At 41.9% G+C, this 13,174-nt stretch overlaps 1 protein-coding gene across 1 annotated transcript in view; it reads left to right on the top strand.

The window, feature by feature from the left end:
* Nucleotides 1-13,174, top strand: part of GABRA4 (gamma-aminobutyric acid type A receptor subunit alpha4) — an 89,893-nt gene that overhangs the window by 37,363 nt on the left and 39,356 nt on the right. The window contains exon 8 of the mRNA XM_090035875.1: nucleotides 813-1,072. Within this exon, the coding sequence (XP_089892001.1) occupies nucleotides 813-1,072 (260 nt within the window). The remainder of the gene's footprint in view (nucleotides 1-812; nucleotides 1,073-13,174) is intronic.

The raw sequence follows: 13,174 nt of genomic DNA, 5'->3' as shown, positions 1-13,174 counted from the left end.
AAGACATTCTTCATCAGATCCTGATGTCTTGATGTTTTGCATTTGAAAGCTTGTCTAACTCTATCCCAACTGTTCAGCTGGTCCAATAAAAAGATATCACCCCAAGAAATCCTTGCCTCAGAGATAATTCCTGTACCATCATGGGTACAACATCACTCTAACACTACCATAAAATCCTTAAAGAAAGTAATTGTCTTTCTTCATCTGTCAGATTACACAAGGAATGTGACACAATCATAACCTTATAAGGTGAACCTAAAAGGGTCCACTTATTTTTCCTATAATTCCTTTTTCCCAGTAGGTTTTATATTGGGGAAGCTCATCTCTATTAATGATCACACACAGAAATAAATTCAGGAGCTTCAGCTCATTATGATTACCACACTTTTTGCTAGTATGGAAACACTAGTCTGAGACATGAAGTCTTGAGCTCAGACTTATGGCTCTAGTGTATTTTTACTGTTGCAATGCGAAACCAAACTTGCCCATAGCAGGATTTCCTCATGACTGGTTCTGGTGCATGTTCCTTTAAAGATGTAAGTTTATCTAATATTATTTTTTTCACTTCAAGGTTGTACCTATCTCATTATTTGCTGGTGAGATGGTCTAAGTGGCATTTTCAATTAAATATTTATCATCTTAATATCTGCAATCTGATGGCATTTTTGTTGATGATGATAGGCTTTATGATAATAAATTCAGGAATACTAAGTAGTTTGTGTAGATATTTTTTCCCTAAAAGTCACCTGCCTATTTTTACTCTTATTCCTATGTACTGCAATGATACATTCTTTGTCTTTTTGCTTTTGAAGGAATAACTACAGTTTTGACAATGACAACGTTGAGCATCAGTGCAAGGCATTCATTGCCAAAAGTATCCTATGCCACTGCCATGGACTGGTTCATAGCTGTCTGCTTTGCTTTTGTGTTCTCTGCTCTTATTGAGTTTGCTGCCGTCAATTATTTTACCAATGTTCAAATGGAAAAAGCCAAAAAGAAGACCGTGAAATCTCTCCTGGAATTTCCCAGTACTCCAGTGCAGAAGGAAAAGTGTACGGAAGAGGCACTGATGGTATGTTCTTGCTTATTCTTTGTATGTTGTACTATTTTTGGGACCCTAGCCCAAAGTTTTATAAGCAAAGCACATAGACATTTTTATATAATATTCTTGTGTAGGGGTAGACACACATATAGGATTACTCCCAGTTCCACTGAAAGGCTTTTCCTCCTTACTGGTCTTCACTTGAATCCAGAATTGGCTTTCTAAAGATCTTTGCATATCAGTCATTTTGAAGAACAGGTTTCTATACTTCCTGCATAGGGGGCCAAATCTTGATGAAATAGAATGGAAAAGAAATTAGAATATGAAATAGTATTTATGTCTTACATGTCTATATTTAAGAGGTAAAGACCAAACTGCACAGTTCTCTTGGAAAACTCATGGGGGTCCTCTTGTAGAGTTTCCTTCCAAGCAGTTCATAGTATTTATTGTTTTTCTTCATGACTCTGATTCAGGTGTGGATCTATCCCACAAAACGCACTGACCCTCATGGTCCACTTAATGGCATAGACATTTCGGGAAGATGTTTCAAACAAAGTGTTTCAAAGATGCTCCTCTTCTAATTTGGTGTTGGGGCTGGGAGAGGGGAAGGGGTATTTTTAAAGTGCTTTGCCCATTTTTAAGCACTTTACCAGGTATGACTGTCTGCACTCTTGCTGCTTGTAGTGCTCCAAGCACCTCTGAAACACTTCAAATTTGTATGTCCATAGCCATATTAGATTAAGATTAGGTAGGATCTCAGAAGGCCTCTAGTCCAACACCTGCTGAAGGCAAGAACACTCCTGTGTAAAGCATGCTCAACAACTTTGTGTTTCATATAAATTTTAAAAAACTTCCCTGACAGACTTTTCAACCCCTCTAGGTAATCTTCTCCAGTACATAAGCACCCTCATAGTTACAAGCCTTTTTCATAACATCCAGCCTATATCTTTTTGCTGCGAGTTCATTATATCTTCTGTATGTCCACAGAGGACAGGACATCATTTAGTAACATCCTCTTCATAACAACCCTGTTTTTGTATTCAGTGACTGTTATTAATTCCTCCCTCCGCCAACCTTTTCTCTAGACTAAATAATCCAAGTATTTTTTCACCATTTTTAGACATCTGACTTAGGTTTTTTGGGTTTTTTGCTTCATTCTGGACTCTTTCTAATTTGTCCGTGCCTCTTTTTTGTAGTGTGATGCCAGTACTCAAAGTGAATACTCATCACTGCTGAATAAAGTCAAAGAATAACTTTCTGTGGCTCATATACAGTATTTCTTTTCAATACATCCCATTATGCTATTAGGTATTAAAGTCAGTTGTTTTCCATTTACTGTATTTACCCAAACATAAGGCAAGATGTGGGGAGGGGAAGCTCCCATCTTAAGATATGAACACAAGGAAACCTCATTAAGTATCATTAAACTGCTGCCAAAATCAGCACGTGCTCAGTAATGGAAACTGTGGTTGGGGCAATGCCCCGAGAAAAAACTTACTCTGAAAGAGAGAGCTTCTGAGCCGGTGGGACACTGAAGAGAACTGGAAGCCTGGTGGGAGCGAAACCATGGTGAGGAAAAATGCCACAGCAACAAAAGAAAATAACCCAAAAAACAACGGGTCCAGGAAGAGCCGGGATTGGCTCTAGCCCTGGCGTAGACCCACTTTATGGTGGTGTGCTGGTGCCGATTCACCACCCGGCCAACGTAAACCTCACATTTGAACTCCAGCAGTTTCAAAGGTGAGTTTGAAGTCATGGGTATTTGTATGGAACTGGAAGTCTCCCAGGTACTTTACAAACAAGGCAAGCTGCAACTATGAAATGGAATGGAAATCGCACCTTTTCCGAAGTCCAAGAGTGCTGGGAATTATTCCAGTTCAGGACCATACTACATGCAGGGGTAAGTCACAGATTCAGATCCCAGCTTCCCAATGGTCAGGTCTGGATCTTTGATAACAGCTCAGGCACATCTCTAAATAAAACACAGCTATGAGCTCTAATGAGAACAAAAATACAGACTCACAAACAGACTCACAAACAGATTTGCTTCAGACATGCTGCTGCCATGCTTGCAGCCACTGGGTCCTCTTATGTAATGGAGGTAAAACTTCATCCCAGTCAGGGTGTTAAAAAGCTTCCTGTGCATTTTCTCACGCTGTGGTGTGTTAAGCATGAGTTGCCATGAGGTGAGGTGAGGGAGTTCTATGGGTCATAAGAAAGTGGGGCTGGAAGCAGTCATCTAGTCCACCTGCTGCTAAAGGCAGGATCATCCCTGACTAAACCATCCAAGCCACATACATTCTTGCAAGCACGCTAAGGAAGTATGGGTTGGATGAATGGACTGTAAGGTGGGTAGAAAACTGCCTGGATTGTCGGCCTTAAAGTAATCAGTGACTCAATGTCTAGTTGGCAGCTGGTATCAAGTGGAATTCCCCGGGGGTTGGTCCTGGGGCCAGTTTTGTTCAATTTCTTTCATCAGTGTTTTGGAAGATGACCCCTCATCTGCATATACATTTTTTGGAGGATTCTAGGACTAATAGCAAGAATACCCAGATCCAGTTACGAGTGGAGGTGTAATTAGCACATGGATCTTTGGAGGAGAGGGGGATGTCTGGAGTGCAAACAAATACTGAGTAGTGCTGAGCTGTGAGGTCACCATGGTATGAAATGCTGCTGACTCTGCTAGGGCCAGATCAATGACCTATATGGTAAATCATGAGCCTTTGGCTGTAGACTGAAATCATACATAGTTTGTATTATAGAAAAGTAAGTACAAAAGTGCTGCTTAAACATGTGTTTATAGAGTACCTGTCCTAAAACTTGCAGCAGTTTCAAATAAGGTAAAATGTATCAACTCTGGAGGAACTAAGTCTGGGTATGGGTACTGGTAGCAACTTGTCTTTATGCAAATTACTATAAATTTGCTTATTTCAAGGTCAGTGTTTTCAGATTTGTTCCTCCCTTTCATGTGCTCGGGGAAAGCAGGGTCTGACAGTAAGAATATGTTGGATGCTGGGGCGGAGGTGAGGCTGTGGGGAGAAGTTGGGGAAGCAGAGGGCAAGGGGATTCCCTGATCCTGTCCCCAGATTCCTTTTCCCTCCGGTAGCAGTGGGAGGGGGAGAAATTCAAGGCAGACCTCCAGTAATTAGATTGTATATTCTGGAATATGATACCTAATTTATACAATTTTCATATATACAATGTAATCATTGGGGGTCATCTTATATTCAGGATCATCTTATATTTGAGTAAATACAGCAGTATGCTCAATTCTTTCCTGGAAGTCATTAGTGAATATGCTGGACAATACTTGACTCAGGACTTAGCTCTTGGGAACCCTGCTTGATATTTTCCCTCAGTCAGGAGATGGGCCATTGATGGCTACTCTGTGAGCAGGATTATGTACTAGTTTTATACCCACTTTAGAGTCATTTAATTTAGATCATATTATCTTAGCATACTTATGGTACTTTGATCTTCTTCCTATAATCTTGTCTCTCTTCCTCTTTGAATATAATGAATAGTTTTGTTATGAGTCTGTTAGGATGGGTTCTTCTGAGGTATCATTGTGCTTTTTCATCTTTAATATATATTAATTTCTAAGGGGTGCTGACCATACAAGCCAGATTCCTCTTCCTCCTTACAGTGAGTAGTGCTTTCTTCTCTGTTAACATTCCCACTGAAATCCAAATAGGAAAGGTGGCCTAATCTTGCCCTTAATAGGCCTCTTTCTCCTAATCAAGTCCTTTTTTACATTCAGATTCTACACAACTGGAATTTTATTTTCTACCACCAAATCAGTAGGTTGTTAGAGTTCCATCATCCAGGATTCCTAAGATTCTTTCATTTCATCAGTGGATTTGGTTTTCAAGCTCATGTTGTCTCTTTGCACAGAAATACAACATGAGTATTTCATCAGTTTTTTCCTAGAATGAATTTTAACTGTCACAGTGCCCTAAATGTGATATATGAGGTTGTAAGTGTGATTCTTTATCAACTAGCTTGATAATCAGGCTTGTTAATTAAAGGAACAACCTCAAGTCCTATTGAAATAAGTGGAGGTTTCTCATTAAGCAAAATGGGAGTTATGTCAGGCTTTCAAAGTTCGTGAACTAAATCTCCAGCTACACCTCCATTTGGTTTCACTTTTGAATCCCCCAGAAGCTTTATGATGCTTACAATATCATAAAGCAGCCATGGCAGGGGCCAAGGATATGGACCATGTCTTCATGTTTGTTTTTAAGGATCTGAATGCTGTTATTGAACAGGTTGGCTTAGACGTGATATTCAGTAGTCAGAGTTTTCAACAACTCCTGAAAGCTTCTATTTCAGTAATATGGGGCAGAGAAGGCAGGTCTGTAGAAAATTGGGCAGAACCATGTAGTTTTAATCAAGACAGCTGTGTCCATTTGTCATTTTAATTCAGACATGGTAAAGCCTTTGGGATGCTTTGATACTCTGGTTGTGTTGTTTAGGCTAGGGACAGATATTCAAATAGCTGGAGTCTGAATTGATTCAACCTTTGCAGGTTAGTCTAACCTGCCTAGTTTGAACCAGTTTGTAACAGGACAGATGGTCCCTCTGGAGTGAGGCAATGTGGTCACATGCCTACAGTTGCTCAGGCAAGGAACTGAGGGGTGCTAGAGTATGCCCTCAGCTGTAGAGAAGTTGTGGCGGAGGAGGTGGCATGGCCAGCCCAAGCTGAACTGGCCAGAGAGGGTTTAATTCCTCCTTCCTTGTCCCACCAGCAGAGACCTGAGCAGGGTCCACTAGGTGCTCCACAGTCACTGATGCAGTGGTGGGCCAGTGTGGCCCCCAAGCCAGAGGGGGCAGGGAGGGGGATTATTCTCTCCTATACCTCCACTGTCCCTGCAGGACCACACCCGGGTCTGCCTGCCCCAAGCACTGCTGCTGCTGAGCAGTGGAATAAGCCCCTTCTGTCCCCTCCATGGGATGACAGAGGGAAGGAAATAACCCCATCCCTGCCCCACCAGCTGATGTCTGGCGCCTCCAGGTGGGGGCTGCCTGGGAAGCTGGCTTCCCGGTCAGTTCAGAGGTGCCCGGAGCCTGGCAACCACCACCAGGCCGCCAGCCCTGTGCAGCACCTAGGCCTGCAGCTGCACAAGCAGCTGAGGGCTGGCCAGGGTCGGGGGCTGTTCTGGCCCCCTTGCCTACAGCTGCTGTGCAACTCTCTGCTGGCCCCTCACTGGCTAGCAGGGCGGGAGAGAGTCTTCCCTATTCGGAGTGTCATGCTTGGAGGGCCTGGCCATGCCCCTCCTCAGCTTAGGACTGTGAAAGGGAAGGGAGGGCTCCTTTAGCGTCCCCCCTCCTGCTTCTAGCCTGAGCCACTGCATTTTTTCATTTAGCATCCAAAGGGGATGTCTGTGCAGTTACAAACTGATTCAGCCTAGGCAGGTTAGACTGACCTGCCAAATTGAATCAATTTAGGATTAGGCTTTTTGAATGTCTGTCCCTAGCTTGAATGTCTGTTCAGTTGCAGGTTTCAACCAGTTTCTGATCACTTAAACTGGTTTATGTGTAATGTCTGTCCCTAGCCTTAGAGTTGTTTTATGCCAAACAAATAATAGCAACAGAGCTCTCTTGCAGCTGAAACCCATTGGAAAATAAAAACATTTTGGAAAAAGAATGAGTACCTTGTGAAACACCTGACAAATTGTATGAGAGAACTTGTGGAATCAATGTGCAACTAAGGAATTCTAACTATGATTTCATCTGAGTGTTTAGCAAGTAGAGATGTGTGACTGATTTTTCTTCAGCTCGATGAAAACAGAAACATAAAAAGCCTCCCAAAATCATTAAGTTGTCCCAAAAAAAATTTGATTTTCTTGGCAAAACATAACTGAATAAAATTATTTTAGGTAAAATAAAATGTTTTGTTTGACCCAAAAGTGAATTGTCCTTTTTGGAGTAGATTTAACCCTTTTTTGTTAACTTCATTGTTACCATTTTCAAAGCCTAAATTGAAGCAACATTTATTGAAGCATGTTAACTATTACAAATTTTGTTTTCTTTGGCTGAAACTTTGCCAAATTTGACCTGAATTTGTGAATAGCTACCTTTCTCTGTGAAACTATTTTCCATTTCCTTATATAAACCCTCACTGGGGAAGCAAGTTTAAAATAACTTGTATCCTTTTTTCTCTGAGTTCCCAGAATGTTTTCCTGGCTGCCTGCTTGTCAACTAAAACTTTTACAACCAACCCTGTTGATAGGGCTTGTGCAGTCCATAGTTCTCTTTAGGCCTCTGACAGAACAGTTTGGGCTCCTACACACATGCGGGGAGCAGACTTGAGTAATCGAGTGTGTTGGAGCATGGAAATTGACACTCTCTGGCAGCCTCATGCATCACATGTATGCTGTGTGAAAAAAAAGCTTCCTCCTTGTTAGTTTTAGACTTACTACCTACTTGTTTCATTTTGTGACCTTTTCTTACTTCACTCCAGATTTGGATTAGGTGTTCCTATCATAGAGTAAGTAAACAGAGTGGACACTGACATTGATGTTTTTGTATTAGTCATGGACCAATATTATGATTCATACAAGGCTCAAAAGCTGGCCTTTCTTGAGCTTTTTTTGAATTATTTATAACTTATGCCTGCCATATGACTTCATGGTAACTGAACAAAAGATTTGTTCTTGGACATGGTCTAGAACACGTGCTCCTGAAAGAAGAATCCCACGGTTTAACTGCCTAGACCCTGAGACTTGAGCTGGTTTCTTGAGAATTCTTCGCTCTTTAAATACCTTTTATGAGAGCTTCAACCATATGAACATTATAAGCTTCCAGTTTGTCTCTTCAGGACATGCTAATGGAAGCTCGCCAACATTGTCTGTGCAGTGATTTCTGACAGTCATTCTTTATACAAGTAATGCCGAGTTTTTTTGGCCCAGTGGGCCCAGCCATACTTTCCAGCTCACGGGGCTCCACATGGGTCCAGAAATTTGGCAACGGAGGAGCAGCAATTATTGCTTCCTACTACTCTGCCTGCATGGGCTGGATCTGGTCTGCAGGCTAGGGGTTGATCATTACTGTTTTAGACCATACAAGAAAAATACAGATGCAATAGTAAAATGATAACTTTTCAAACTTTTCTTTTTTCACAGCTACTGCAATTCATAGCTTCTTCTCTAGATTATAGTGTCTCTTATCCCTACAACAAGCATCCTTCATCTCAGATTGACCAGTGAATTTATAGTTTCCCTCAGCTGTGAAAGCATGTCTTTGCTCTTGATTCCAAACTTCCTTCATCTAAGAGAATCTAGTACTACCACTGTAGTTTCTGGGGGCATTCCTGCGGGCATTTCTTTGAACACTAGCTCTCTATAGAGAAGTTGGAGCTGGCTCAGGAAACTCCTGTTTGAATGGGAGCCATTCATGTGAACAGCTTTTTTTATTGTTGTTCCATGGATTTTATTTGAGTGCAATGTAAATGTAAAAGTTGTTTACTTTTGTAATAATGTCTAACTGTAGGTGTACTCCTAGCAACCAGTGTTAATACTGCTCTCAGTTTACCACAATCTTCTTTTGATATAACATCCCAAGCAATCCTGGGCCATGTCTACATGAGATGCTGACTACGCAGTAGTCGCAGTAGCATCATGTGGAAACAAGCATGATGCAATGCTACTGTGCTGTAGTCTTGGGCTACTGTGCAGTCAGCATCACAAAAAAGCCATTCAGTGATGCTACTGCGTGGTAACTCCTAGTTACTGCACAGTCATTTAGTACTTGCTTATAAAAGTATTAAATGACTGCACAGTAATGACTGCACAGTCAGTGTCTTGTGCAGAAATAGCCCTAGAGAGGCTTATAGGTGTCATGAACTTGTGGCAGTACAAAAACTCTGATATTTGGGTTCTGACTTGGCCTACAACTGTAATTAACTAAATTAAGTTTCCAGAACAATTATTATATCAGTAACATATGCATTTCAAATTTCAGCCCAGAGTTATTTCTAAGGTCAGATTATAAACGCAGGAAAATGGTTGTCTGTTAAGTAAAACAAGCAAGTCCTTAACTAAGGTGATTTGATGGACAATTAAAACTGCTAGATCAAGGGTGGGCAAAATGTGGCCCATGGGCCGGATGCAGCTCTCCAAGCCATTCTATCTGGCCTTCAGGGCCCCTAAAAAATTTAGAAAATTAATATTTATCTGCCCCTGGCTGCCTGTCATGTGGCCCTCGATGGCTTGCCAAAACTCAGGAAGTGGCCCTCTGCCCAAAATAATTGCCCATCCCTGTGCTAGATGTTTTACTGTGTTACCTTTTACGTAGTTTAGTTATTTCACAGGAGGGGAGAAATGCTCCCTAACCAAAATAACTGAATTGTATTAAACAATATGTAATTTGAAAAATGACTAAACCAATTGAACTAGAACGCTATATTAATCAATGTAAAACAGACAGGGTAAAGGGCTGAGCAGTGCTGGAGGGAATGATGCACTTGTCTGAAGGTTTTGGCGATGTTATAACTGTGCTTGTGAGTGGAGGTTTCTGTGTTCTTGTCAACATTTATTTTCACAGCCTCTCCTCTGATAATGGAAAGCTAACTTTTGGAGGTGTTGCTCCCCAGAGCAGGTACATGTGCTGATTCTGTGGAAATTGTTAGAGTATGTTAGCAATTTTGTTGAATGATGTATCACTAGTGACCCCTTTAATGACTGGAGAATGACCCTTATGTTTTTCTCACCTTGCACCACAGAACAGGTCAGAAGGAATTAGTGTCGCTGCAAACTAATATGTCTGTTAAATGACTCTGCAACACGTACCAAGTTATATATGATATTATTACTTGAACTTTGTCTCCAAACTTCATGCTGCTGCAACTTTAAGAGGACATATTAAACCAAAGGCTTAAATGGGCTCCGTTTCTACAGCTGCGCCTTTTTACAAGAATACTGATCAGACCTTAATAGTGGTAACCCATCCCATCCTGACTCCCTGAGAGTTTGGGATTTGCAAGAAATGAAATCAATACCCATTTCTTTTAATTGTCATTTATCTGCCCTTATTACCCATTTCCTCTTTTCCTAAATTAGTGATTGGGTTTGATTTCTTATCTCATTCGCTTTTGATTTCTCATGTGTTGACCTTGTCGTGCTAGAAACTTGTATTAGGAGGAAAATGGAAAAATTATGGAAAATTATTTTTTTTTAATGGAAATTCATAGAATTTGTTTTAAATTAGTCTCAAATGATGGTGGTATTCTTGAAATGATGGATTTTGTCAGAATTTTGAGAGAAGTGAAGAATGCAGACATTCAGAGGGCTCCAGTCAGCTTGGGAGGAGCTGCCCTTACAGCCCTAAATACACTCCTTAGGAGATAGCCTGTTCTGATCTTTTGGTGATACAGAAGGGGGAGTTCTTTCTAATTCTGTTCCCTCGCTAAGACTTCTTTGGAGTGGTAAAGCTGTATCATCTTTTCACCATTCAGATTCTTAAAAATAACAGAAATAAAAGATTACAGAGGATCATATGAAAAACAAATTAGGAAAAATTATGCACTCACAATAGGACTAATCTCTGCCTTTCTATGGGCTTTTGATTCTGCCTAACTCACTTAAAGTTCTTTTTCTGTATGAATTATCCCAGTAATTTCAGTGGGGTCATTGCATAACTAATGGTTTGCCAAACTGAACTTTCTCTCTTTCATTTGTTTTATGAGGAGGGAGGAAAATTGGAAAATGAAACTGGGCTCTTTATAAAGGAACAAGGATTGTAGGGCCCATTTAAAGCTAGGAATTCAGGAGAAGAGTACGTGTGGATAAAAACCCAGAGAGATCCATGGGAAGACTTGAGCTTAGTAGCTTTGGCTGAGGCTGATATAGAAACTTCACTGATTTGTAGAATTAAGATATATTTCATGCAGTTAAAAATCTTTAACTATGCCACTTAACTATGACAATTTTTATGAGACCTGCCGTAACTTTAAAATGTGATTTGCATGGTTTGTCAAATCTGTATATTACTTGAATCAATGGAGTGGTCTTTTAGAAAGACTGAGATTTTCAATCAAAAGTACATTTTCTGCCCATCTCTGAGAGCTTTCCAAAAAAAAGTTTTATTGAAAACCACCACAATTCAGTTTATTCTGATATATTAATTGCATTATGCAGAACTAATGCATATCTCTGCTACAGTTGCAACAGGCATCCTGGCAGATGCATTGGCCACTAGGGCTGTGCAAAATTCTGATGAATGTTTTGTTTAGAAGCTGTTTTGACGTGTTTTGAGCTCGAAACAGCGAAATTGAAATGAAACAATGGGCTTCAAAACAGCTTCGAAATGCAACGAGGTCACTTGAAATGTTTTGAGTTTTGAAGCAGCCCGGTGGTGAGAGGCGGGGAAGAGCCAGGGTTGTGCTCCATCTCCTGCTACCAAGCTAAGCTCTGTGGAGCTGGCAGAGCTTTTTAGAGCACAGCCCTGGCTCTCCCTCGCCTTCTGCCACTGGGCTGCACTCTGACTGGCTCCGCCAGCACCACAGAGCTCAGCCTGGAGGCAGGGGAGAGCCAGGGCTGTGCTCCACCTCCTGCTGCCAGGCTGAGCTTCTTGGGGCTGGTGGAGCTAGTTGGAGTGTAGTCCTGGCTCTCCCCCACCTCCTGCCATCAGGCTGCACTCTGACCAGTTTCTCCAGCCCCCTAGAGCCACTGGCACAGTAGAGCCACTGGCCAGGGCTGTGCTCCAAGCGGCTCTGCCACTGGCTCTCCTGCTGCTGCACTGAGCTCCAGGGGGCTGGTTTAGCCACAGAGAGTGCAGCCCAGCGGTGGGAGGTGGGGAGAGCCAGGGCTATGCCCCAACCAGCTCCGGTGGCTCCACAGAGCTCAACTTGCCCTCCCAGTGCTGCTGGACTCCTCCCAGGGGTTCAGGCCCCCAGATCTGCATGTGGGATGACTTTTTTTTTTTTCTGTTTTTTTGCACCGGTCCTGGAAGCACGTGGGATGACAGGAGGCTGCTGCCTTTGGGCCAGTGGTGGCACCAGTCTTTCCGGTGCTGGGTGTCAGAGGCAGCCTCCTGTCATCCCTCACACAGATCCGGGGACCTGAACCCTTGGGAGGGGTTTTGCACAACCCCACTGTCCTCCCGAGCGTGCAGGCCCCCAGACCTGTGTGAAGGATGACAGGAGGCTGCTGCTGCTGGCAAGTGGCACGAGTTTTGCTTGTCAGCACTTTGAGGTGCAGTTTCCCAGGAACCTCTGCACCTATCTTGGCAGGCTTCATGCCCTTAGAAGGGGCTACCAGCCCTGCAGTTTTCATCTGGATTAGGCAAGAAATGAGAAAGGTATAGGCATTTTCATGATTCCCCCTTACAGCCTACGGGCGAAACGTCAAAATGTATTGAATCAGCAAAACAGGTTCAAGGAAATGAAATGAAACGGTACTTTGAAATGATGAAACGAAACACTGCCCTTCGAAATGGTGAAATAGAATTTGAAATGAAATGGTGCTGTTTCGCACAGCCCATTCTGTGCCAAGTTCTTTCTATATTTGCTTTACTGATATTACATAATTTCCCAGAACATTTTTAATTAAATTATAATAATGCACATTTAAACCCCCCCCAATAATATGTTTTCTGAGCAGAATGAGATAAATGGATACATGTTAACTCAAACTACTGTGTTCCACTGCTCTTATCAGCTGGTCTAACAAAACGTGCTATCAATTGATACATTTTTATTGGTGGGCCCAGTCCTGCAATTCACTCCAGATGGTTGGATCCCTACACTTGTGAAGCAAATTCTAGGATCAGTGTCTTGGCTCCTGAGCTGGATGCTTTAACTTAAACACACCTCACTCATCCCTCATATCAGTCATGGCGTGTTAATGTCTGATCCAAGCCCGTTGAATTCAAAAGGAGTTTTTTCTGTTACCTCTTTGGCCTTTAGGTCAGAGCCTTAAACTTCCATTATACTATACTGGTTCTGCTAAAGGCATTGCAATGCTGTCAGCTTAAATGACAGAACTGACTGGAACAAAGAAAATAGCAAACAGATGTTTGTCTGAGGAGTTTTTCTAGTATGATTCATATTAAAGTGAAATAATTTCTCCTTTTCTTTTTGCTCCTTTTTATTTTTGAAATTGGTTTCTATCTCGCAGTTCTGTTTATAATACC

The sequence above is a fragment of the Crocodylus siamensis genome, chromosome 2 (genome assembly GCF_052110815.1).
Source record: "Crocodylus siamensis isolate JL-2025a chromosome 2, ASM5211081v1, whole genome shotgun sequence".
Taxonomy (NCBI): Eukaryota; Metazoa; Chordata; order Crocodylia; family Crocodylidae; genus Crocodylus; species Crocodylus siamensis.
The sequence above is the reverse complement of the archived record's forward strand: the minus strand, read 5'-3'. Positions and strand labels throughout refer to the sequence as shown.